This window comes from Haliaeetus albicilla, chromosome 27, assembly GCF_947461875.1.
Source record: "Haliaeetus albicilla chromosome 27, bHalAlb1.1, whole genome shotgun sequence".
Lineage (NCBI taxonomy): Eukaryota > Metazoa > Chordata > Aves > Accipitriformes > Accipitridae > Haliaeetus > Haliaeetus albicilla.
The window spans coordinates 20,720,868-20,746,491 of record NC_091509.1 but is presented as its reverse complement, the minus strand read 5'-3'; the positions used below and the strand labels follow the sequence as shown (position 1 = coordinate 20,746,491).

The 25,624-nt window shown below is 44.3% G+C and overlaps 1 protein-coding gene across 5 annotated transcripts in view; it reads left to right on the top strand.

Moving 5' to 3' along the window:
- The first annotated feature begins 10,626 nt into the window (after positions 1-10,626).
- Positions 10,627-25,624, top strand: part of P4HA2 (prolyl 4-hydroxylase subunit alpha 2) — a 31,058-nt gene continuing 16,060 nt past the window's right edge. For 4 of the 5 annotated variants that reach the window (XR_011322464.1, XM_069772818.1, XM_069772820.1 and 1 more), the window contains exons 1-6: positions 10,627-10,720; positions 11,900-12,003; positions 19,217-19,316; positions 20,905-21,001; positions 23,180-23,331; positions 24,889-25,026. Coding sequence is in view for 4 of the 5 variants with exons in the window: in XM_069772818.1 (XP_069628919.1) it covers positions 19,235-19,316; positions 20,905-21,001; positions 23,180-23,331; positions 24,889-25,026 (469 nt within the window). In the remaining variant the exon portion in view is untranslated. The remainder of the gene's footprint in view (positions 10,721-11,899; positions 12,004-19,216; positions 19,317-20,904; positions 21,002-23,179; positions 23,332-24,888; positions 25,027-25,624) is intronic. The other variant, XM_069772819.1, reaches the window with a different exon arrangement.

Here is a 25,624-nt window from a genome sequence, read left to right as displayed (position 1 = left end):
TTTAAAAATGCTTTTAAAAAATCTTCTAGGGAGAGTGTATTAAACATACTGTACTGCGGTGAGAAACAGACCCAGCTGACAGGAGTGTCTGCACAGGACTGGCTAAATTCCTGCTGTCTTTATAACATATTAATCGCCCTTTGCACTATCTGCCTGTGTTAGTTTTCAGGAGTCGTGTTAAATTTCTTTTTTACTTTCTTTCTCTCAGGAAGGATTTCAGCCCTGGCTCCACTGCCCTCTCCGAAGGGATGGAGGTTACATGCGGAGTGTGCGCATGTGTTGGGTTCTGCTTGTGCCGAGCAAGTGGCCAAGGGTGGCCACGCTCCAGGCAGCCACGGGGAGAAGAGGGAAAGTCTGACCCAGGGCGGCAGGCAGTGGGTCCCCCCTGGCTCGACCGTGCTCCGGGATGCAAGCATAGGGTTTTGCGGGTGACTCCATCCGTTCTCCCTCTTCACGATCCCTCTCTGCTTCCTTCGCACCGTCCTCCCACAGCTACCCCAAAACCAAGGCCAGGAGGTTGCAGGGTGCTGCCGCAGCAGCTCAGAGCCCTGCATCGGTGATGGCTCCGTCGGGGCCCCGGTTATGCGCAGCCCACGCTGCACAGCTCTACAGAGCTGGGACCAGCGGTGCCTGGCCGCGGGGAGAGGAGCTGGTGCTCGTCTCACAGTTGAAGGAGGCATGGGGATGCAGGGTAAAGTCCAGGCAGTAATATGATGAACTTTGGTGTCAATTCACTTTGCCTTCCTTGAGAAAGTGTCTGTAAGACCATGCAAAGAAATAGTCCTGCTGTGTCTCGGTTGGTTTTCCAGCCAGCAGAGCCTGTGATGCAACTCCTGGCTGGCCGGTGTGAGGTCAGATGCAGAGCAGCTAACGTTGGCTTCCCGCTCACCTGATTTCCTACCCAGTGCCAGTTTAAGTAAATCAATTTAGAACCAGGCTCTTTCGGGCCACACAGTTTCTGTAGGTCCCTGGGGGGTGAGTGCCAAAGAGGAGCTCATTCTTTCCTGCTCATTTGTTTCCTGGCTGCTCTGGCGCAGTGGTGACAAAGGCTGTATTTAGCAGGAGCCGTGGCAGCCGCTGATGCCATCCAGACATTGCTCTGCTTGTGCCAGTGATTCACAGAGGCTGTCACAAACAGTCTTCCCTTCATAGCCAGCTTGGGCTCCTGCACTGACAGCCTGGCGGGAGCAGATTTCCCTTTCAGCCGAATCAGATTAATCCAAAATAATTCTGTCAAGATCAGGAGAGTGACCACGGCATTACCCATCCTGGGGTGACTGAAAGCCTATTGATCCCACTAATTCTGTGTTTCAGCATCGAGGTGCTGAGTCAATCACCGGTCTGTATTTGGGTATGTTTAATGTTTTTAATGGTAAGGGCAGGATCCTCTGGTTTTGCAGAACACATTTCCATTCTTTTACTTTAAGAGAAGGCACACATCCTAAATACAGAAATACCTGTCATTTTCCAGTTGGGTCATAACAGAACCATTGGAACCATTAAATCTAATTCCTGAATTTTGTGCCAGTTATTTTGGTAGTACCCAGACTCTGTACAGTAGAAGCTGGTATCATGTTAAAAATTATTTGTGTAACACATAGTGAAATATATTGCTTACATGTGTAGCCACAACATGTTGGCAAAATGTGAATTTATATTTAAGTTTGATGTGAGGTAACAAGTACTTGCATATTATCCAGTTCTGCTTCCTTGGCTAGCCCAGACTCTTCCCTTTGGGGGTAATAACTGTTTTACCATGGCCATGTGGAGCCAGCACAGCTACTGGGGGGGGGGGGGGGGGGCAGAATGGATTTGTTCTGAGCACCTACAGCAAGAAAAATGTTCATTATTTCAGCGTTCAGTCTCAGCTGTGGAAGTTTTTAGGCTGGAAATGGATGCATGGGTAGGGCTAGACGAGGCATCCAGTCCCTCACCCCGTTCCAGCTGGTGAAAGATCTGGTCGATCAGGGATCTGGTTGGTCCTGCTCTTCCCCGAAGATGTCAGCCCCCAACTCCTCCGAAAGCCGGCTGGCAGGTTACTCGTGCTGCTTGCAGGAGTTGCACCCCCAGCAGCTTGATATTAAAAGAATAATGTCAAGCTTAATCTCTTCTGCTGCAAATTAAACCTGATGCTGTATATCCCCCCCTCCCAGCCTTGCGGGGGGGGGGGGGAGCCCATCAGACCAAGCCTTTGCTCTCCCCCGATGCTCAGCTCTGCTGCCGCTTGCCAAGGGCAGCCGACCCCCCCTCTCCGTGTCCCTGACCGCCCCCCCCGGCCCCTCCGGTCTCCGGCTGCGGGGAGGGAAGAGCCCGGAGCCGCCGCCCGCCCCACGGCCCGAGCTCGGCGTGCTCCCTCCCGGCCGCTCCGGGAATCACAGCCCGGCAGCCGCCGGAGCATCCCGAGCTGCCCTGCAAGCCTCCCTGCGGGCAGGACCCCCCCCAAAATAAACCCCTGATACCCCCCCACCCCCGGCTCTGCCCGCCCAGCCCCGGCAGCCAAGGCAGGAGGTTTCAGAACGGCCTCGGCCGAAGCAACGTCCTCTCGCTCCTCTCCGGGACACCGCGAGGGTGGGTGCTCGCTGGGGTGCTGCGTGGCTCGTCTGAGGTCGTTAATTAGAACAGGGTGAGGACAGATCTGCTTTGAAATGAAGGGAATTAGTCAGAGGACGTGGCCCGCCGGAGGGGAAAGGGAGGGCGACTGGGACCCGCAGGAGGTAGGGTGGTTCTCCGCTGCGTGCAGTGTCCTGTTGGGGATGGATGTGTTTTTTGGTAACCCTGGCTACAGTTGGAGCTAATGGGTCCCCAGCAGAACATAAAGCAGAGCTGGTTGTGGCCCCGGGGATGAAGATTAGTGCCAGCCTTCACCGAGATACAGCTCAGTGAGGCACAACTAATAAGGAGCTAATAAAGTATTAGGAACCTTATTTAATTCTGCACCATGAAAAACGAGGTGTTTTGCCCTCCTGGGAGAGGGTTGGTAGGCTGCCTTGGCCAGAAGCCGGGGCCTGGGGGGAGAGCAGCTGTAACACCTTCTTCCACAGGAGGAAATGCAGCTGGAGCCCTTGGCGAGCAGTGACATTTTGAGGACATTTCCCAAGGGTCCTGCAGAGACCTGGGCAGCAGCTCGGGGCCAACACCACGCCGAGCTCATGGTTGAAACCACAGCGTTGCCTTGAGATGGCTCCTGTGAAATAAACAAGTAATACTGCCGCAGCGAGGCACGAAAAGTCGCTTTACCCAGCCAAATGGCTCTAAGGGAACTTTCCAATAGCCCAAGAGCATCCTTGAATTTCCTGCAGCAAGATGATCCCTAAAAGCGATGTGGAAAGGGCAGATGCCGGCGTGCAAGGCCCTGCCGGGAGCTGGGCAGCCGTGGCCGTGTTCCCTGCGCTGCCCTTTGCCGCTGCCTGCCCATCGGCAGCGTGTGCGCTGCAGCGTAAAACCGCAGCTGCAAAGCTGTGCCACAAGCTGCGTCCTTAAAGAAAACCTAACACAAATACTAGTTTTGCCCAGGGCGATTCATTTAATTTTTGGCTCCTCAAAATCATTACAGGGACAGCATGTTAGGCCACAATAGCAGGGTCTGATCCACAGCTAATTAAAAATAGCTTCATCTCTCGGGGCTTGAAACTTTGCTAATTAAAGAAGACTAATTCTCCTGAAATTAGTAGGGTTTTACAATTTATACTCGCTGAAGATTTGTCTGTAGGGCCAAAATTATTTTCACATGGTAAGTTTCCACTGTCACACCCATACATGCAATATAAGCCAGATTCAGCAGACTGGAAAGGTGAATGAAGATTTATTTTATGGTATTATAACGTGTTTCTTCAATTAGAAATGAGAAAATATGATTTCATTTTCTTTTGAATTTGTATCCAGCTCTAGAGAAAGTAAAAAAGCCAAGGGACATTTTTTATGTTTACAGAAGATATTGTTACTTAGGCTCTTGGTTGTACTAATAGATGTTTTCCAAACATATTATTTTTCTGGATTAACCATGGAGCTTAAATCTTCATTAACTAGAACGCTTCAGCTCAGTAATTGCTAAATAGAGCTGAAGTAAAGACATACATAACAAAGAGCAGACTAGGAAATAAAAACACACAGTTATATCATCACAGTTATATCAGAAGTTATACAAATGCCTATAAAGAACCCTTGAATCTGCTCAAATGTCAGCAATTGTTAAATGTATATACTCTTTACAGATACGGAATTACATTTCTTGCAGTTGTAGTTTAAATCCTCTGCCTGTCTACTTTCTTTCTCTTTTTGTTGATGATTTTATAATGTTAGGGAAGAACACATCCCATCCTGATTTAAGCTCTTTGGTGTATTCAAATGTGCTTAGAAAATGAGGAGCTGAATGGTGCTTCCACCACATACTCTTTACTGTAGAACCAGTCATTATGGGAGCAGTCTCTGACTCCTGCACTTCCCCTGGATCATGCCAGAAATGAACTGCCTGGTGTGTCCTATCACAGGCCAAGCAAGGAAATGTATTTGCTCTGAAATAACCCTAGCAAGTGCATAGTGTGAATTTACATATGAAATTAGAGCATGGGCATATGTAGAAGATGTGCTTTCCCCTTCCAGCAGCTGAAGTGAAAGGAATTTGCTGCCTTATTTAATACCTCTAAGTGAATGTCCATGCTCAGGCATTCACTGTTTACTTATCCTGAGTATACAGTGCACACACTGTACTTCTTCTGCCTGGGAAGGAATAAAGATCTACTGTTCAAGACAGCCAAATATTTTTAAAATCGAGTGATGTGCCAGAAAGGATTTCTGGAACTCCTGAAGTTAACAGTTCCACCACTGCATTTTGCTGTGCAGATGTTGCTGCTCAGAGGAAGGATCAGGACTCACACTGCCAGGGTTGCCCTGCTTCAACACTGAAATGGGAATTCCGAAAAGATCCTTTGCAGGAGCAGCTCCTGATGTGAGAGGAGAGACCTCTGGGAAGACGACTGACCCTAGCATCTTCTGGCCTGGGAGGCTGCACATGAGCCACAAATGATACGAAACACAAAGGAAGGACTAAGTGCTCTGCAGGTGGAGGAAAGATATGTTCCCTTTGCTTGTTCATTGCTGCCAGGCCTGGAGGTCGTGGGTGAACATTGCTCTGTCAGAGCGGAACTTACACGTGTGATCAATCAAATTTCGGAAGGGCGCTGTCATCCTCCCTAGGATTTTAATTCTGAGATCTGAGATTTCAGAATCTCAGCACAAAGCTAACGAGTCCTCTGCATGAGCATTTTTCATCAGCTGGCTTTCCCTTCTAAGGTGTCTATAAAATATGTTGTGTGCGAAGAAGGGATGTGACAAGCCAGCACAGGCTGATGCAGAATGAGTAAGGATATGGAGCTGATAGCGCTGGAGCTAGTCAGCAGTGAAACAGCAGAGCCTGCTAGCAGCGTTTGCCTGGGCTGCTCTCTTTAGTACAAAAAAAGAGATGCAGTGATCCTTTCCTCATTTGTGGAATCTCTTCTGGATAAATACATCTCAGTTCCATGTGGAAAACCCACACACATAGAAGGAGCTATGCCCGGAAGATGATAGCCACCTAAAGCACAGTGACTGCAAATTATCCTCTCTCTGGAGAGAAAGATTTCATACTGATCTGCCTTCAGCCTGGTTCCATATGTGTTTTTTTAAGGTCTGGCTTTTCATCCACTAATTAGTAGCCTAAATAAAATACAGGTTGAGATTTTTTTTTTTTCATGGTTTTGTAATGTCTTTTACCCACATTTCTTAACTACATCTTTCCCTAAACCTAAAAGGAATAATGTGACCGGCTGGCCTTTCCTATTTCTGGATTTGATTTATGCTGGAGTCTGCAAACGAATGACTCATAGAGCCTGCTTTACATTGGCCGCTCAGTCTTGTACAAAATCTGTGTTAAAATCCAGGGCATGCCGGGAGGAAGGTTTGCACAGCGCAGCGTGGCATGACCTGAGTCCTTTTCCACACTCCCTCTTGGACTTTCTCTGTTCTGTGTCAAAATGTGCTTCTCCTCCACAAACCTCTACATTAAATGTGTTGCAAGGCTAAATCCCTTGCATGTTGTTTTCTGAGCTTTGGCTGGGGTGATCCAGCTGCCTTACTTCAAAGCCTTTGTTTCTTTCACTTAACAGTGAAAATTACTGCTATGCAGCGAAGGTAGAGGTCTGATGGGTGATGCTGAGCAGCCGTGTGCTTGCCAGCTGCCTAGGTATGTTCCCCATTGCTTACACCCCAGGGTGAGGTGACACAGGGAGATGGGAATGTGTCTTTCTGCCACAGCTGGGGCTGCTGCTGAACTTTGCTGCAGCTATCAGCATCTTTGCCTGGACTCCGAGGACTTGCCGTATTTTCCTCTTAGTTCAAACAGGGAACACAGGGTGATTCATCATTCCTGCTAGCCAAGTTTACAAAAGAGCTTACTCATTTGCTGAGGAGGGGGCCAAACTTTGATTAAAAAGCATAAACATGGATATGATTTAAAAAATGTTTCAGCCTGGACAGTGCCTCCTATGCATGTAAACGATCAGGGCTGCAGTTGCGCAGTGCTTTCACAGAGCTGTCCGTCTTTAAGTGCCCACAGACAGATTTAGGAGCAGAATATCAGAACATCATTTACAAAAGCTGCCTCACTTCCTGCAAGCCCCTCCAGTGCTTAGCAAGGGCTACGATTTGCATCCCTACATCCCCTGGTTCTTTTGGGCATCCCTGGACAATTTGGAAAATCTAATTAAAATATGGGTGGTATCATTTTAAATAAGGTAAGAAAGGGAGAATATGTGTCTTTTTCCCTCCCTGTAGTCAGACACCTCTAATTCTGTATGGGTGCACTTAGTTTTAAATAAGCTAGTCAGGCAATTACTAGCTATTTCTATATTTGCAGAAGTTTAAATGACCTTGTGAACGTGCAGCTGGGCACGGTTCAGAGCGCTGCCAGACCAGCCTCGACTGTACCATAATTACGTTAAATAGGAACACGAGCCGTCGGATTCCTCCCAGGGTTTGTCTTCCCCACGGTCCTGGCGAATCCAGCTTTAGTTTCCCAAACCTGGCACAGAGACAGCTGGAGCTACCGCTCTGTATGACAGACCTTTTCCATCTGCACGCTGTGTGTTTATCTCACGTTAACTCTCATCTAGCTTATCTGCAGCAGAATTTAAGACATAAATCCCATCCTTTCATTTCTCCTAGTTGCACTTTGGTGTCCTCAAGGGGTGCAGTCTTGAATAACACTGACTGCTGCCTGCAGCCTCCCCAGTCTCCTCAGCTCAGCTGTGCACCAGCATCAGTGTGGCTCTGGACCTCGCGGGACTGAGCTCCCAAACCGGTCTTAAGTGCAAAGGGCCTTTTGCCCATTCCAGAAAGATCCTGGTGCAGGTCTGACTGCCTGGGGAGTGTTCAGACAAGGAGTTTGTTTGCAGCCAAGGTCTCTGAGTTTTATCAGAGGACAAAACTTGATATAGTTGACACCTAGACAAAACTTGATATAGTTGACACCTAGACAAAACTTGGTATAGTTGACACCTCAGTGTTTCACACACTGTGGGTTTGTTTAGCCCATGCAGGGCAGCCCTGAGCTTGGCCTGAGCTGGCTGCTGGACAAAATTACTTGCAATCCAGAGAGCAGATGCCAAGTGGAGGAGCAGCGTGAGTGCATGGAGCAGTGAGCTGTGTGAGCTGTAGTGCTGCACTGTGGATGTGCAGTAACCTGGTGTAGCTTTCCGTTGCCGCTGCGCACAGTGCATCATTCGAAGAGGAAATTGTACCCAAGTCTGTTCACAGTGAGATGTCTATGTCTGGCCACATAGCCTTTTTCCCACGTTTGGCCAATCTTGCGTCTTAGTCACACTTTTCCTGGTGATGGGCCATGTTTCTCTAATGCTCAGGGTTTCTGATTCAGGATGGCTTCCTGACAAACACTCAGGAATTTTGCTATCAGCAAATGCTCTGTGATTTTGCTGTCAGCTGGGTACCAGGCAGCAACTGAGTAACACCAGCACTGAGCCCACAGGTGCAGCCAGCACAGGAGACTCCTCCGAGTCCTGCACCCTCTTCCCCTGCTTCTGCCCGTCATTGACAATGGAGCTTTTATTTCCCTTGGTGTGCCAAATCCTCAGCTTGTAAGATCCACCTGTGCACACACTAAAAGAAGACTGATAATTAGATGATACTTCAGCAGACACCACTTCCGTAGCGTAGCATGATCTTTTAGCTATGGTAGATGTAAAGACACCGGTCAGACTTTTGGCTGAATCTTTGAACAGCACAGATTGGATGTTGGCATGACTTGGTTTTTGGCTTCCATTCTTGCTCTTCTAGGATCTGGTGTGATTATTTTTTCATTCACAAAAAACAAAGGAAGAGCAACAGACACACAGCTAAGTTTAGAATTTATTCATGTACGAGGTCTATTTACACACGTACTTTTTAGCTACGCTGTCAGGGAGAAACCTGAGCTACACTGAGGTCAGAGTTCTGTTATCCAGACATATCCCTGCCTCCTCTGTTCTGACTCAATGCATTGTTTTATGGGAAATACTATACTGTGCTATGTAAGTACTCTTAGATAGTTTTAACATTTCCTCTGCTAAGGTCTCGGACAAAAGCCTTGTAATTTGAGAGACAAGGGGGCATCCAAAAATACTTGTGTGTGCATTTGGCAGCCAATCTCTTTGCAAAGGGATTTTGACTCCACTTTTAAGGAAGCTAAGGGCTTGAAACACTCACAGGATGCTTCGTTCTCCTGGTTTTAAACCAGATCTCTGTGTCATAGCTCTCCAGGTGCTAGCTGGGGTTGTACTGAAGGGACATCAACCTGGACTGGTAGAATCAGATGTTAAAAAAACATCTCCAGCCATTCCCCCTCCTCTCCCTGGACCATGGCTCAGTGAGCAGTGTCTCCTCCTTTGTCTCTTCTACCAGAAATCTCTCACCCTCATTCCAGGGGCAGAAGCAAAGGAGCTGTTTTTAACCTGAGACATGCTCCTGGTGCCAGCCAGGGCCACTCTGCAAGCCCAGCAGCTTATGTGAAAGAATTTCAAAGCCAACAGAGCTAAAGCAAAACTGGTACTTTATAAGGATAACACTTAATATAGTATTTAGAAATATTAAGTAGTCAAAGCTCTTTGTGCTAATACTACATCATATGGTCTGTATATACAGTCAAAAGGACTGCACAGCTGGTTATTCACATGAACAGACCCATGGGTTCTTGTGTTCCCTCTACAAACACATTTTTAGTCCTTTCCACTAAAACAGAGAAAAAACCCCCCTATTTCTCTGTAACATAAGAGCAAAAAGTCTATAATAAAAATAGGTTAAAGAAGCATCAGAAATGAGTAAGAAATCTGGCTCTGAGTCACATCGTCTCTGAAGACTAATGCTGTTTTTACAGTCTTTAAAATGTACCAATATCTTTAGTGCCATCACAGACTTACAGATTGCTTCTTTCATTGACAGTAATGCAATCTTTTCTAAATATATGATGGAAATTAACTTCAGCCAAATAAATGGTAATGTACAAAGTGTATGTATGTCCAACATATGGAGCTCTGTTAGGGTGTTCTGGTGACAGGACAGCCGCGCCCTTTTATTATGGTTTATGATATTAGCAGTTGCTTAAAAGCGTCAGTGAAATTGCACCCTTATGTTAGATATTTATTTCCCTATTTTCCACTTTCTTTATGGATTCTGGTATAGTGAGTCATCTCCCAAAACCTGGCTTTTTCAGTCACATTTTGCTAGATCTCTGTTCAGCGAATGGACTTGTGATGGTGGAGTAAATGTGGAAAGCAAGAGGTAGCTTGTTCTTGGTGTCTGGTATGGTCTGATTCGGTTTCTGACTTTAATATGGAAAAGATGTTATTTTTGGCTAAGGTAATCGTTACGACTGGTAATGGTGTTGGTGGCTCTGAATCGCCATCAATACCGGTTCGTGTAGGGGAAAGAAAGTAAATTAGATGTTCTGGTGAGCTAGGGAAACGATCTTCTCTGGCTTTATTTCAGCTCTGTCCATGCCTCAGTCTCTGAGTCTGTCCTCACCCGACGGTGTGCCGTGACCCCACGAACCGCAGCGGGAGCTCAGGCCGCTCCTTGGCGGCGGCCAGGCCGCCCGTGCCAACATGGAGACCGGCCGTTCCTTCCCGAACCTGCCACACCCTGCTCGTACGTTCCAGTCACGTTCCAGCACAGAGATCATCTCATTTCCCTTTTAAACGTAATTTTCCTTCTCCTCATGAGACTACCACCTGCCAACAGCTTACAAGATGTCGGCCGATGGGGACACCCCAGCCCACGCTGGCTCGACAGCGGTGCGGGCAGTGCCGGCGCCGCAGGAACAGCGAGCCCGCGGGGAAGGCATTCCGAGCCGGGCAGGCAGGTGGGTTTTTTTTAGAAAGCAAGCAGAACTTCCATGTGGTGTTTCACTTCCCTGTGGAACCCTCTTTGAACCGACCAACCCCCCGCCCCGGCCCGACGGTCGCGCCTCAGGGGCCCTGAAGTGATCGTGGGCGGGGCGGAGTGCGCCGCTACTGGCGGCATTACGGCAGGAGGGGCGGGGCTGGGGGCGGGGCTTCAAACGTGGCGGCGGCTCAATAGGAGCGGGGCCGGGGGCGGGCCGGCCGGCTGGCCGGGCGGGAGGGAGGGCGGGCGGCGGCGCGGCTGGAAGGGCCGGGGCGGTTCTAGAAGCGCGGCGAGAGGGGCTGCGAGCTGCCGGGTGAGCCGGGCGGGGGGCTCGGGGCTCGGGCGGGCCGCTGGGAAGGAGCGTGGGGAGAGCGGTGAGCCCTGCCCGGCGGCGGGGCTTGGGGGTGGGGGAGGGTCGGGGTGGTCGTCAGGCTGAGGTGAGCGTTTGGGCAGGCGGGTGGGAGCTGACTGGAAAGGGGGATCCAGCTCTGAAGTGCCGCGGTTCAATGCGGGGCTGGTCCCCGAGGAACGCGTTCTTTTCCCCTGGTTTGGTGTCGGCGGGTCCCGGGTAACTCCCTCCGAGCAGCACCCGCGGTCGGGTGCCTCGTTACTGGGTTGAACTGGTGAGGTGAGCAAATGGCAGCCTCCGGGGTCGGTCCTGCCGCCCCGCCGCTGGCTTCTGACGGGGGACTGCAGCTTGGCTGGGGGAGAAAGCCGAAAATGACCTCTCGGGGAAAAATCCCTGGGTTTCTGTGAGCACGTTGGAGGGATCATCGTCACGAAAAATGTGGAAGGGCTGATTCCCCTTTTCCTTGCCCTCTGGGTTTAGAGATGACTGATATTACCACTTAGAAAGATTACTGTGTGTCAGCCGCATCAGCTTGCTGTGTGCGCGCTTCCAGCCTGCCATAGGCTCCAGGTACAGCAGACCACGTCTTAACCCTCATAAAGGTGTTCCAAACCCACTTGTTCTACTCCCGTCTCGTTTTGTTTTAACCCGAGATTTGGCTTCCAAAAAATGCTTGTCCTTATTTTTGTCAAAGCACGTAGATGTGCAGCTGAGCTGGGGTGATAAGCCAGGAGAGCGCAGACGGTCGGGTGTGTGAGCGGTACGATGCGGTAATCGAAGCCTGGGTGGAAAAGGGTTGTGCAAAAACAGCGGAGGGCAGGCTGGTGTGAAAGCTAAAGGCACTGTCTAGAGCGTTGTCAGAGCTCAGCTGGGGCACCATAGCTTGCTGTGGCATAGTAATGCAAAACATGCTTTTGACCAGACAGGAATAATTTTATTTCAAGTACCGAAGAATGTCCTTATAACCTGGAAGCAAGGAGGAAAGAGGCTGTGTAAATAAAGACTATGTTTGGAGCTGTCTGGCTTTGTGGTGTTTGGTATTCCTAGCCAGTAATCACCCCTGTTCCTCAGTAGAAAGTACTGAAGGTAGGCTTTCCCAGAAGACATTTTTGTAACGTAACCTCTTGCCCCTTAATTTTATAGGTGCTCTGTGAGGGCAAAGCTGAGCTGAAAGTCCACAACAGCCATCCTCACCAGGGTAATACTTCAGCTTTCTGGCATTAAGGACCTAGGGCATAATCCTGCAGGTATGTTGTAAATATATATAGCAACCAGTAACTTGCACTCATATTTTACAGGTAGAACATTATTCTACAGTTGTAAATTGGCATTGCTATGACACTAACAGACAAGAATTTTGCTTCTTTCTTATGCCGTAATTTCTTGAGATTCTTTTTTTTTTTAATGTAGCTAATCATACTCTGGGAAGCAGTGCAGGAAGTATGAGCCCAGAGTATGATTATGTATTTCAAAGACAGTAACAGCAGAGGGAGCATGATTTACCATTTAGTATAAGAAGTTTTTCAGCCTACGTTTAAGTCAGGAATCCAGTCTGTTTATAATTTCCATGCTGTGCATATTGGCAAACTTCCAAAGAAGCAAGCTGTAAACATAGATATTTTTCCTATGACTAGTTCTGATTTTTGTGTATGGTTTTCTGTATGTCTGAGAAATGAGAATGTGCAGTATGGTAGGGGGCACATTCTAGGGTGATCTTAGAATAGAGTCAACGCCCGCACTTCTGAGATAATGTCTGATTTTAATTAAATTGCTGATATTAATTGAAAGAAACAGTTCACCGACAGTAGACATTTTTATATTAAAAAAACCCCTTCTTTCTGAACAGGAAGATTTTTTTAATGCTATACGAGCATATGGAAGGTTATGTTAAGTATCATGATGTACTAAAATTATGGGCTTTGCACAGTAAAGTGCACTCTAAATTCTGATGCTGAAAAATAAGCTCTAGTGGAAAAAGAGCATGCAGTCTTGCTGTCTTTGCTAACAGTGTGGGATTTGACTCTAGGCTGCTTCATAGGGGATGAGCTTGCAGATGCTGCAGAGTAAGATGCAGGCAGATTTGCTGTGCCTTAGACTAGCATGAATTTTCTTGCCTGCTGGAGTGCGGAAGAAATATTCTTTGCTATGGTTTTAAAAAAAACTGTTGGGAGCTAATCAAGATAATTATAGTTTCTAAGGTTATTATTATAATGAAGGATAACACAAGCCATTCTATATTAGAAGAAATGCATGCAGTTTTGCATGATTGTGCTGTATCCTTGTTAATGCGTGCAAATGAACAGCTTTTCCTCCTTTTCTTTTGGCTTGCCTTAAAAAAACGAGGCAATCATGTTGTATTATTTGCAAGGCAGTTATAATTATTTTCAGATGCACATTAAACCCTTTGGCAAGAAAGGTAGTGATGCTGACTTAAGCTGCTTTGAGCAGTAAATCCAGTGTGTACTGGAGGAAGGGGCTGGGAAGCAGTTATTTGGTGATAAAGAGAGAAGAGAACTTGCTGGTGAAGAGGCACCTAATATTGAAAGGGAGCAATGCCTTTTGTGTCTCCCTGGGTATGACTGAGAGCTAGCTATTTGTAGCAAGGTAACTGCATGTTGCACCGGCAATGTCGTGAAACCTGACATGAGGGTCAAGATATGACAGTGCAGTCTGGGTAGGGCACTGACAGGCGTTTAAATCCAAAGCTCTTTGGATCAGAGGAGTGGTTGAACGTTGGAGCATCTGAGTTAATGTGGAGAATGAATTTTGGCCCTAAACTACTTGTTTCAAAGTCTTCAGCCAGTGGTGAGGGTTTGCTTTCTTAGGATAAAATTAATATGTTTCCGTAGTATTTAATAATTTTTAAATAGTTTTATAGGTGCCATCATGTGCCAGGCATCTTCTGGCTAATGTGTCAGACTAATCTGCAAGACTTGAAGTACTGCTACAAGCTGGATGTTTTTTATGGCTGCTTTTCTTATAAAGATATTGAGAGAAGCTCTTCCTTGGCAACATCCTGAAAATCTGTTTACAATTCAGACCATCTTTTGGCTCTAAATAAGTATGTAAGCAATCTTGCAGGTTTTTTTGTACCATTTTCCACTTAAATATAATTAGCCTTGTCTATGGCCATCAATACTGATAGCAAGTTGTTGCCTACTTTTGAAGCTCCATTGTTTGTGGAGGGGAAAGGTGATGAAGCCAGCTGCGCAGTCAGTTCAGTACTTCTTGCTGTGTCTGCAAGCAATAAGACAGTGGGTGGAAAGTACTGGCATTTGGAGAAGTCCCAAACAGACCTGTCTCATCCAAGAGTCCAACCTCAAATTGCTGTTTGAGGATGGACCATTTTTCAGAGTCTGTCATGTGGGCCTCAACTGTATATGCACCAAGAACCGAGCTGTGGCCTGAGGTGACTTTGAAGTAGTGATTTGCTTGTTAGATTTCACCATGATACTTTAAATTTAGATGCATGTGGAAGCAGCTGCTTTAGCAGTGATTTTTCAGGTGTCTTTAATAGCATAGGCAAGCACAGAAGAGGAGACAGGCTGTAACACTTACTTGTGTCATCAGCCTGTAAGTTGTTGCATTGGGATGGTTTGGAAAAATAATATATTAATCAGATTTTGACAGTATCTAGTTGTGATACTTTGTCTCACTAAATTTATTCCCCTGTAGCAAAGTGTGGGTCTGTAAGAATAGAACCAAACTAGGGAACAATAGTCTACCTTAATTGCTTGGAAGAAACCATTGCAGTATGCTCTGGGAAAAAAAAAAAAAACAAAAACAAAACACACCCCCCCCCCCCCCCCCAAATAACCCCAACCCAAAACCAAACCAAAAACCTGGAAGAAACAGAAAAATAGAACTGATATGAGTAATTAAAATTTGTCATGAAGGAAATGTATAGCAGAGAATGTCTGATGACCTAAGATACTGACAGAGCAGTGATTTCTGCTGTGATCTGAGCTCAGTATTGGTAACATTCTGAAGCAGTGAGTTGGCAGTCTGCCGGCCAGTGATGGTATGCAGGTTTTTGACTGTAATTTCGTATGGATCAGTGAAGTACTGCACCCTTAGTGCTCTCTTTTCACTTTTGATCTGTCTGTTACATGTTATACCTATTTTAGCTGTGAGGTAATGTCATCTGAGTTTTACGTACAGGGAACTGAAATATAGACTTAAAAAGAAATGCATTCACAGGAGCTGAAATTAACCCTGTGAAATGTTCCCCCTCCTGTACCTAGTCTGGAAAGAGAGGTGACTTTGCTGGTAGCAGTTTAGAGCAGCTAAATTACACCCCAGTTCTATACCTCTTCTGGAGAAGCCTGATAGGAAAGGGAGTGCTGTCATGTCTAAGTGGTGGAGTAGAAGAATACTGTGTTTTTTTTCCAGAGTTCATGTGATCAAAATTAGAGTTCACAATACAGCAGGAGTAACACTCTGGCCTGATCTGCCATAATAAGCAACAATAAAGGGTATGACTTTTATTCTTTAAATTTCACAGACTGGTCTTAGGTTGGTTCCGCTTAGTTTAATTCTTCTGCGTGAGAAGTCTGTGCAAATTTGGATCCTGGAGGAAGGACTCGCTTTTGTCAGTCCCTGTTTTTAGTTAGCCTGCCAGGCAATTGAAGGGTTTCTTCTGACTTGTTTTGTTCTTCTGAGCACACCCTCATCTGGGAATGAAAGCTGACATCAGGAGTGAATGATCAGCCATGAGATAGGTAATTGAAGATGCGAGTTGCGCTATTGTGTGTGCTGCTACTATTACATTCGTAAAAAAAGCTACAGAATGCAAATCAAGTCCCCCTATACACCATTGTGCCAACTGAATGGTACTTGTTGAGGCTCTTTGGTGGGGTGAGGGGAGAGGGGTTCATGTTTTTAGGGCCTCTAGCTTCAGCATATGTGGGTAGATGGCTGCCTCCTGTCTAAAGGAAGGCTCTGTGAGGGTGCTGCTCTTGTTCTGTGGTGTACAATGGAGACTGCAGCCTATCAGTTTGATCAGAAGTGGGAGTCCTAAAGGGACTGGATGAGTAATAAGTATTTCTTTCCTCTTCTGACCTGAAAAAAGTCCTCCCTTTGGCTTGTGTGGGAGCTGGCTTGAATCCCCCATGACTGGTTATGAAATTCAGAGTGGGTGAAAAACTGATAACCCTGGTAGATGTGCAAACAGCTTTTCTTTTATAGGTCAGGTCCATGTTTTTATATCTTCTTGATTAAGAATTTTTAGAAAGCTTATTTAATTAATCCAGTCTAACTTGTGGAGAAAAATTCCTTCCTGGTCTATTTTGTCTATAAGAACCTCTTTTCCTTCTGCCAGTGCTCTCTGAAGTCTGACAGCACTCTTTCCAGTGGGAGCAATGATTCATTGAGGTCTTACACTCTAAAGAAGTAAAGTGTTTGTACAATATCCATTTCATTAGCTTTTTAGCTCTGCTGGCTGGGCATATTTAAGGGAAGGAAAGGAGCAAAACATTAAATATGTGTTACTGTATGCAGAGAAGCTCAGTTCTATCTGTGTTGCTGGAACAGCTTCTCACTGTGGTGAGAACTGCCTTTTAGGTAAGGCAGTGGTGTAAGTGCTCATCTCCTACATACACATGGCCTCAGGATCCCTGTGCTGATGGCACTTGAGGTAGCCTGACAAGCCAGGGCAGTACGCTTCTTGTCCTGGGCCATCTTACAGCACTAGCTCAGGACAGTGTGAACTGCCTGCTCTCAGTTCCTGCATGGGGGGGTTCTTGTAGCCCCAGGCTGAACTGAGCCCAGTGGCTCTGCTCAAGCCGTCTCCATCTGTTGCAGAGGAATGTTGCTATTCTCACTTAAATAAAAGGAGATCTTAAATTCACCTGTCCAGCATGATGTCTTTGTCATTTGACGATGCTGTTGAAAAAAAGCCAAAAACGTAGGCAGTATTTGTGTTACACAGACTTCTTATCTGGCATTTCTATGCAACTAAGTTCTTCCGTTCTCTGTTTGAATAAAACACACTGGCTTTATAAACATTTGTCTCAGTTATTGAGGTAGGAGGTGCTAATGTCCCTTCTGCCTCTCTTACCCTCTTTGTTAGCAGATGGTTTAGCTATGGTGGGGTGGGCATGCATACGTGTGTGTGCACACATGCTCGTGCTGTCCAAGAATGTGGTTATAACATTATGTTCAGCCTCCTGTAATTCACTATTTGTGCTGGTTTTCTGAGTAACAGCTGTGAAAAGAATGTGTATAAACAATTTAAAAACCCTGCAGCCAGGTGTCCTGCTTGTTCAAGCAAGAGCTGATTTCTCTGTTTACTGAGGTTTCTGTTTATTGACTCAAGTAAATCTGAGTGGGATGGTAAAGCTGTTAAAGATCTGCTATAAAGACAAGCTGCTAGCTGTAGTAAGTGTTCTTCTTGGCAGATATCCTCAGCCATGAGAGAACATGGTGGGGAGGTGCAGGGCGGAGAATGTAGAGTGGTGTTGTTTTAACTGGAAAATTCCCTTGTAATTGTTTTGCCAGGCTTTGTGTAGTGCATCCAAAAAACCACTCCATGAAATGACAACAGACTATGCAGATGGACATTTGTGTCTTAATATATCCAAATTAATGTACTTCCCAAGTGCTCTTCACTTGCTGTACTTTCTGCTACATCACTTATTGTGGCTTTTAGTATTGGCAGACCTCCGCATGGTACTATTCATTCAGCTTTACTCAATTCTCAGATTACCCATGTACTAGTTCTGAACTAACTTAAACAAGCATTTTGGGAATATGTGGTTTGCAGGGGGGGTGAGAAACAGAAGAGGGAAAGGAGAAGACTTATTATGATGCTGTGAGACACTTTCCTGCTTAGTCATGCTTGCAAACTTGTGGTAAATGTTTCTGATTCCTCATGTAGTCTTTTAAAGCAATCAAAAGAATAATTTAAAAACAGTCATCTTGGCATGCGATAATACATAGCAGAGAACAGAGCTATTTCTAATGCTTGAAGTGATGACAGTATCACTGATGATGTGTTTGGTGTTTATGTCCATGGCACCGGTGAGCTCAACTGAGGGTGAGGGCTTCTATCATGCTGTGGGCTTGAAAATCCCAGAAGGAAAGGGCAATATCCACCTTTCACCTTCTATCTCGTGTTGTGCAGGCAGATATGTGGAGCCCAAGGGAATAATGAGCTAGAGTTGTTCCAGAATTATCTTATTTTAATACCTTCCCACTTGCTGCATTGCTTGAAATTTTAGGATATTCCATGTATTTTCCCTTCCCTTCATCCCCTTTTCTCATCAGATTTAAGTGATTCCATTTTGCCCCAAATAGCTGCATGTTGTTTACTGTATTTGGAGTAACAGTGGGTTGCAAGTGGTCATTTCCAGCTGCCAGTTTACCCAGTTACAACAGGTAGGAAAAAAGAATAATTGCTTCTTGAATTAAGGTGAACAGTTGTCATCTTCCTTCTGACACCGTGTGCATGGGTGTTACACGAGAGCTCAGTGTTTGCTGAGCTGCAGTACTCGTACGTGAGGGCTGACTGTGGTGGCTGTTCTTGCTTAGTGAACAGGCAGCTCCGGAGTGAGCTGTGAGCTGATTCAAGTGCAGTGCAGGCTCCTCATAAATTCCCTGGAAGAGGCAGTCCTGGCCATCAGAGCTACCAGGAGAATTACAGCTTCCAGGAGGCTCTTTTGTACAGACCTTGCATCCCTTACTTCACTTGTCTGCTACCTTGTCTGCCTGTCTGCTCAGACTGGCTTTCCCTGCCATGCCCTCAGTGAGCTGTGTTCTTAGAAATGTAACAGTCTGCTTTCAGCCTCCATCTCAAGGGGCTGGGTTTCGAAGCTGGCACAGCCTTTGAAATACAGAAGTCATAAGGGCCGTGCCCAGAGGCCAATATGCTGGGATGATGCATCTTGAATAAGCAGAGTTGGAAATTTCACTTTCAACTTTTCCAACCATTGCTGCCACTTCCACGGTACAAAAGGCTATATTTCTTTATTTGTCTTTCTCACTATTTGTATTTCTAGACAGTTTTTATATAACTGAGTTTCACAGCATGCTACAAGTCTGACCATTTAATATAGACTTTTATTATTATTGGAATATAATACAACTTTGTATACTCTCCTACTTTCCAGCTATAATTATGCATGAAGTGGAAGGCATTGAGCTGTCCTTGCAGAAGATCTTGTTCTCACTGTCTCAGTGGACAAATACATTGCTTCCACATCTGTCGTGTGGGCCTTCCATGGACCGCAGTCTCTTCCATGTAAATCTGAAAGAGTATACCAGATAGCATCTGAAACTTAACAGCTCCTGTGGTTGAAGAAGACTTTTTATCAAGCTTCACTGATTAGAATTCAGTATTTCAAGATCTAAATAATTTTCATGAGGGTGAAATGACTGAAGATGAAGATTAATGCCTTGGGGTTTTTTCTTACAAAGAAGTTAATCATTTTTACTCCTCCTTTTCCTTTTAATTTGTTACAGGTTTGAGCTATCTGGAAGATGAAGCCCTGGCTGCAGTTGGTGTTCTTTACCTGTATTTTCTTGATCTGGCACGCAGAAGCAGAGTTCTTCACCTCCATAGGTAGCAAAAGAACATACGCACAATGTTGTGATGTAGTTAATGTGATGGCCAAAGCTGTTAAGGTTTACAGTTGAAGCATGTGGCTTTCTTCATATGGCTCTATCAAGCACTGTCCACATTAGGAAAAGCTACTCTTCTGCAACCTTGATGCTATTCTGCATTGCAAGTCTTGCATAGTGCAATTTGTTTGCAGTTCGGTAACTTAGGACGCTGTGACCAACATGATGCAAGATTCTCTGGGGGCCCTGTCAGTAAAATAAGACAGTGCCTGTGTTTTATTAAGAATTGTGCACCTGTTGTCATCTTGAACACAGCCTGAACCTTATGCTGAAAAGCTTAGTCCTGAATTTATGATTTATGAAAAGAATTTCAGTGATAAATATGTGAAATATTTTCTTTCACAGAACCTGAAATCTCCTGTCTACTCAAAAAGCTGGAGTCAGGTGTTGGAAGGAAAATTTAATATCCTCCTTACCTTATGTGTGTTTTGTAAGATCTGAGTAAATCCTGAAGAATTCACGTTGTTATAAGTCCTGAAAATAAATTTATTTTTATGACAACTTAGTTCTTGTGTTCTAATAGAGCCATGAGCTCAGTGGAGCTATGTTTCTGAGTGGTAAAACTCAAAACTCTCAATGGTTTATTTTGCACCATGGTGTGGAACTGCTCAGCCAGAGCAAGGCAGAGTGGTGTTTCACTACCAAACTCCAGCACATGCTCCTGTGCTCTGGAGTTGGCTACACAGTATTTAACTACATGTGTATTATTTGGTTCTCTTTTTTCCCCTAAGTAGCTTTTTGTATAAAGTTACTGTGAAGGATCACCTTTTCTTTACACTTACTATTTCTGAACCTTTCCTAACTGAAAATAGCACAGCCTGCTGACTTCCATCTGTTTAATCATGCCTCATTAATAATTACTTCGGAATGCTGAAACTAAAGCTGTGGCTGCATTTATAAATCTCATCCGGTCTTTCAGTGTTTGGTCTTTGAAAAGTTTGTCATAGCAATTAGGATTGACATGCTAGCAATTTCCACTAATGCTAATCAGGAGAGAGTGTGTGTGTCAGTCTATAAACATTAGTCTGAAATTCCTCTGTACTTAATGTTAGGTTGTGTTTCCACAGTTACCCATATTGAAAAGCTGTAATCTTAAGTGGTGCCAGTGGTTAGACTAATAATTTATTAGTGTGACGTAATCTGTATCCATATGTAGAACAGATGCTTTGGCAACTGTTTGGATCTTTCGTTACTTTTGACTCAGTAGTTGTATTAATGTCAAACCATTCTTTTGATTGTTTTGCATATAATTGTAATACTAAAAGTAATTCAGAGGCAGTGGAAGGGTTGCAGCAAAGCTACATGAGCCACTGAAGTTGGGATTTTAAAAGCCCCTTGAAGCATTTGAATGCCAGACCTGTATGTATAATAGCTTTTGTGGTTTACAGGCATTGAAGTGCATGCCCTTAATTTGTCTGTTCTTTGTGGTGGTTTTAATAGCCCTAGAGCATCTGAGGTCTGCCTTCTGTGCTGTTGGAAATTGTTACATTTTTAGGTCTGATTAATATTTGCTCATACTCTGTTTTTAGGTCAGATGACAGACCTGATTTATGCGGAGAAAGACTTGGTACAATCTTTAAAGGAGTATATCCGAGCAGAAGAGAACAAGCTCTCTCAGATTAAAAGGTAGGGGGAGAGGTTTGCATAATGAAGAGTGACAAAATGGCTTATCTGTGTTCAATTAAACCACACCTTTCTGTCACCACTCCTTGCTGCTAGATCTTGTTAGTATTTCCTCAATAGGTAATCACAGGGAGACCAGAGGTACTAAATTGGCTGTAACTTATTCCCATGAACCTGTGGAGAGGGGGTCCTGCTTCAGATATTGTTTAGACTTTGCTTGTTTAGAAACTGTTGTCTGCTAGGCTCTTCCCACTTTTCCTTGTTCCTTGTACCATCACAATGCTTCTGTGGAGAAGACGCTACTCATGTCAGAGGAGTCTTGTCCATGTGAGTTAAATGCCTCTGGGTGCCAGTGCTCTGTGCTACCTGTTGTTTCCTGGCATCAGCACTGCTTACAATGGCAAAGTGTGCCAGCTGCGTTGTTTAGTGGAGCGCACACCAAATCCCTGCCTTCCTTCCTGTGTTGGCTTTGCCCTCAGGGACAGCTTTCCTGCCTTGTTCTCTTCAGTTGCCGACCTGGCTACAGCACATCTCGGACATTATCATGATTGCTTAGTTCACTCGAAAGGCTCTTGCTGACAACTGATGTTTTCTGTGTCCCTTAGGAAGACTGTTAATACTCATCTCGCTGAAAGTAATATCTAATAGGGCGTGACACTAGAATAGTCTAAATGAGGTCCAGGTTCAGAAGAGCTGAGTTCCTCTAAATAGAGCCATGCTTTCCAAAGAATTTCTGAACTCCAGGCTATATGTGGCAGTTTGATCTCCCTTTGGGGATATAGGGTGGGGATAGGGCTATGAAGTAGTGAAATGATAGGAACTCCTTGTTATTTGTATACACAAATGTTCATTTCTTGAAAAGCTGCCCTTTTGAAGAAAAGCAGTCTCCTCTTCAAGTATTGTTAAAGAGAAGGTCAGTTCAATCTATGTATAAACTGGTAGTCTTTCAAAAAAAGAAGTCTTTTTTCATAGACTGACATATATAAGTTTTTTTCATGTGTTAAATTTTCAGTTGACTCATGTTTTGGTGTATTTGTAAGCAAGATATTCTGCCACTGTGTCAATATTTGAGCCCTCATGCCCTGCTCATGTTTGAGGCATATGCTTTGTAACAGAGGTACTAGATTTTATCATTTGAATATGATAACACTTTTCAGCACTCTATTAGTTCCAGAGATATATTTATGATTCAAAAGCACATTGTGATGTGTGTAAAGAGACTAGAACTTGACAGTATTTACTACCTTGCAAAACACATATTAGAAGTAGTGAAAGTCTAAATTAAAAAGAGGGTGCAGGTGAGACTGACTTTAATATATGTTGTTAATCTGATATCCTTGCAAAGGATCTCTGGAAAAGCCATCTTTTGTTCTATTGCAACATCATAGTATAGGGAAGCCAGGTAGTCTGACGATTTTTACCTGTGTTTACATAAAGTTGTTTGTAACCATAGTTCATTCATGGCTTACTGAGTTTGAGATTACAGGCTCAAAGGGAATTTCTTATGTTCAGTTATTAGCATCTCTCAGCAAATTGTTTTCTTCCTATTGATTACTGGAGAGAGGAACACACAGCTTGGCCAGATGCTTCAACAGAAGAAATTCTCACTGTAGCATCAGCAATGTAGTTGGCAGTTCAACTATACTGGAACACAGAGGATGAAGTTTCCCGCTACTGCTTTGAAGTTCACCAACAGTGCTATCTAGGTGACTGACAGCACTGCCACCGTACTGTCTGAGGGTTTCCAGTCTGAAAATCAAAGCTTATGGTTTAGTTTCCATAAAGCTAAAAAGCTCTTGGAGTTTTATTTGTGCTTGTATTTTTACTAAGAGATAGATAAATGACACTCTCAGTGGTTGTGTACTATATATCATTATTTTCTGAAGTGCAGTATGCTGAAAATTGATGGCTAAGACTCATTGAAAGTGAGATGCATGCTTACTGGAGTAAAGCTTAAAATAGTAAGCAGGGAGACAAATCCTTTTAAAAGAAAGACTATTGTAATTAAAAAAAAAATCAGTTGTACTTCACTTTATCCTTGTGAAGTTGAAAGCTTGAAAGCTGGTTATGATGGCAAAAGCAGCAATAAATTGATTCTAGCTGTGCAATTAGAATGACTTAAGAAGGAAGACATGCATTCATAAATTGTTCTCAGACTGAGGCATATGATTCTCGTTCCAGCTGGGCTGAAAAAATGGATGTACTGACTAGCAAGTCAGCCTCTGATCCAGAAGGGTATCTGGCACATCCTGTAAATGCATATAAGCTGGTGAAGCGTTTAAATACTGACTGGCTGGAATTGGAAAACCTAGTTCTTCAGGATACAACAAATGGTAAGGAGTTACAGGGGAGAGGATATCAGGAGGTAGCCTTACAGCACAGTTGCTTATCCTCCTTATATTCTGGAAAGCTGCAAACTCAGCTGTGGTTCAAATATTACTGCTAAGTTTGTTTGAAACAAACTAATGACTGGCCTCTTATTTACTGGTTACCCAAGTGCAAGAAACTTGCCACTGAAACACATCTCAGGCAAGGCTCAAAGAAACTGTTATCTGTCTTAGGCCCGTTACATTTTGTTTGGTTTGTGCTGCTTGGGGAAAAGGGGCAAAGAGGATATACTGAAGTTGTCACCTGTGTTGGCAGCTATTGTTTTATGTCTAGTCCTTAGCTTTATGTTCCTTTATATAAAAACTTACTCATCTGCTTTCCCAGTCTGCTGCTTCTCTTGGTGATAATTGTTTTTTGACCATGTTGATCAGTAGATAAGATTTAAGAATCAAAATGAGACCCATACTGAACTGGTGAAGGAATTCATATCAGCCCCAGCATTAACAGTTGGCAGATGTTATAGTCAGTCTGTTGATAACAGGATAACATACAATTGCTACTTGTAAACCTATCCTTCTAAATCAAATGTTTCCAGTACTAATCTTTGGGTTTGCATCATATTGTCAAAGTATCTGCCTGAATTTGCTTTCATAGCTTTTCTTTTAAATATGGGTTTATTTTTACTGGCCTCCTTGAAAGTAAGGGAGAAGAGGCTATGTTTTTCGGGCAGAACACTGCATGTTTTCCCTTTCTACTCTGCATATGCTAAAGTTTAGGTACTTGGAAGCTTTTTCCAGCCAAGATTTTTTTATTGCCTTTTGGAACAGTCATCCTAGATGGAAATAAAATACTCAATTCTATTGAGTACTTCTGTCATTAATTCTTTTTCTAAAGGCTTCCTTTTCCAGTTCTGCTTGCTGCATGACTGGAAAAGGCTGGGTTGTCTTCCTTTATTTGATTGCCCCCACTTCTGCCCAACCAGCCTGCTGTGTAACCTTGATATGTTTATGTAGTGCATTTAATTTTACTTCTAAATGTCACCTGGTTTACTTGTCAGGTTTAAAAGCCTCTTCCTGAGTCAGGTCCTACCCCTACTGAGGGGATCCTGGATCAGGGTCTCTGTCCCTTGAGCTGAGATTTGAAAAGCTCTTATGGCTTTACAGGTTGGAGTAAAGAGTCTGAAATAGTTGTCCAGTACTATGATCTGCAGTTGTCTCTGTGGATATCGCAAGAGAACTGATGAAAGCTATTAAGTTTTCATGCTAGAAAGAGAAATTACAGGAAAATGAAGGTCATTAGATTCACGTTGTACTTCAGTAATTGTGTGGCACAAGACTGAGAGGCTTAGTTATTTATCCTTTATCTTTTGCTTGTGAGCTGTATTTTTTAAAATGCGATAGAAAAAAATGTTTTTATAATTTGAGAGCCTAGTAAGAGGCTTTAAATCTGGATTATTTGAATCTCAATTCCCAAAACAAAGCAGATGTTTCATCTTCTGTGTTAATCTGGTACTGATATTTATTAAAACTCTGGAAGTAACATCTTTCCCTTTTACTGCAAAGGCTTTATTGCAAATCTTACAATTCAGCGTCAGTTTTTTCCAACTGAAGAAGATGAGACTGGAGCTGCGAAGGCTCTGATGCGCCTGCAGGACACATACAAACTGGATCCTGAAACTCTCTCTCGAGGAAACTTACCAGGTAAGTGCACAAAGGTCTTATCTGCTTTAAAAGGAAGTAGTAACATCCTCAAACTCTCTCCAAAAGTCCTTTTTCGGTAATAAGGAAGGACCACTGTGCTGAGAGTCCATGTGGCTTAGATGTTTGAGGACATATCTACTTTGGCACTTTGAGAACAACCTTGAGGTTGTTCCTACCCAAGCCAAGGCGCCGTGGTCTGCAGTGACCAGCTCAAGTAGCTTTTTTTAATTGGTATTATTTTAAAAGAAAATACTGGGTTTTGTTTTGGATTTTTTTATAATTGCTATACCCAAAGCAACAAAGGATGACATACTTTCTCGTGCTGGTTACTGTGTAAGCAAATACTGTGGGTACTTCCTGTCCCCTATAACTTACGATCCAAGGGAAGGAGCTGCTCTGTAATTCTTTGCTCTGATGGCTCTTACAAAGCTTGGCTCTGTTCTTGTTTGCTATGGTCTTCCAGTAAGGCTTTGGTTGAATCACTTTGCTTGTGTTCCTTCTGTGAAATGAGGACTAACAGCTTTTGCCACAGATGTTTTGGAAGGTATGTAGATATATTGGGATGTTTCAGTGTTTTGGCAGCTGAGTCCTGATAAAT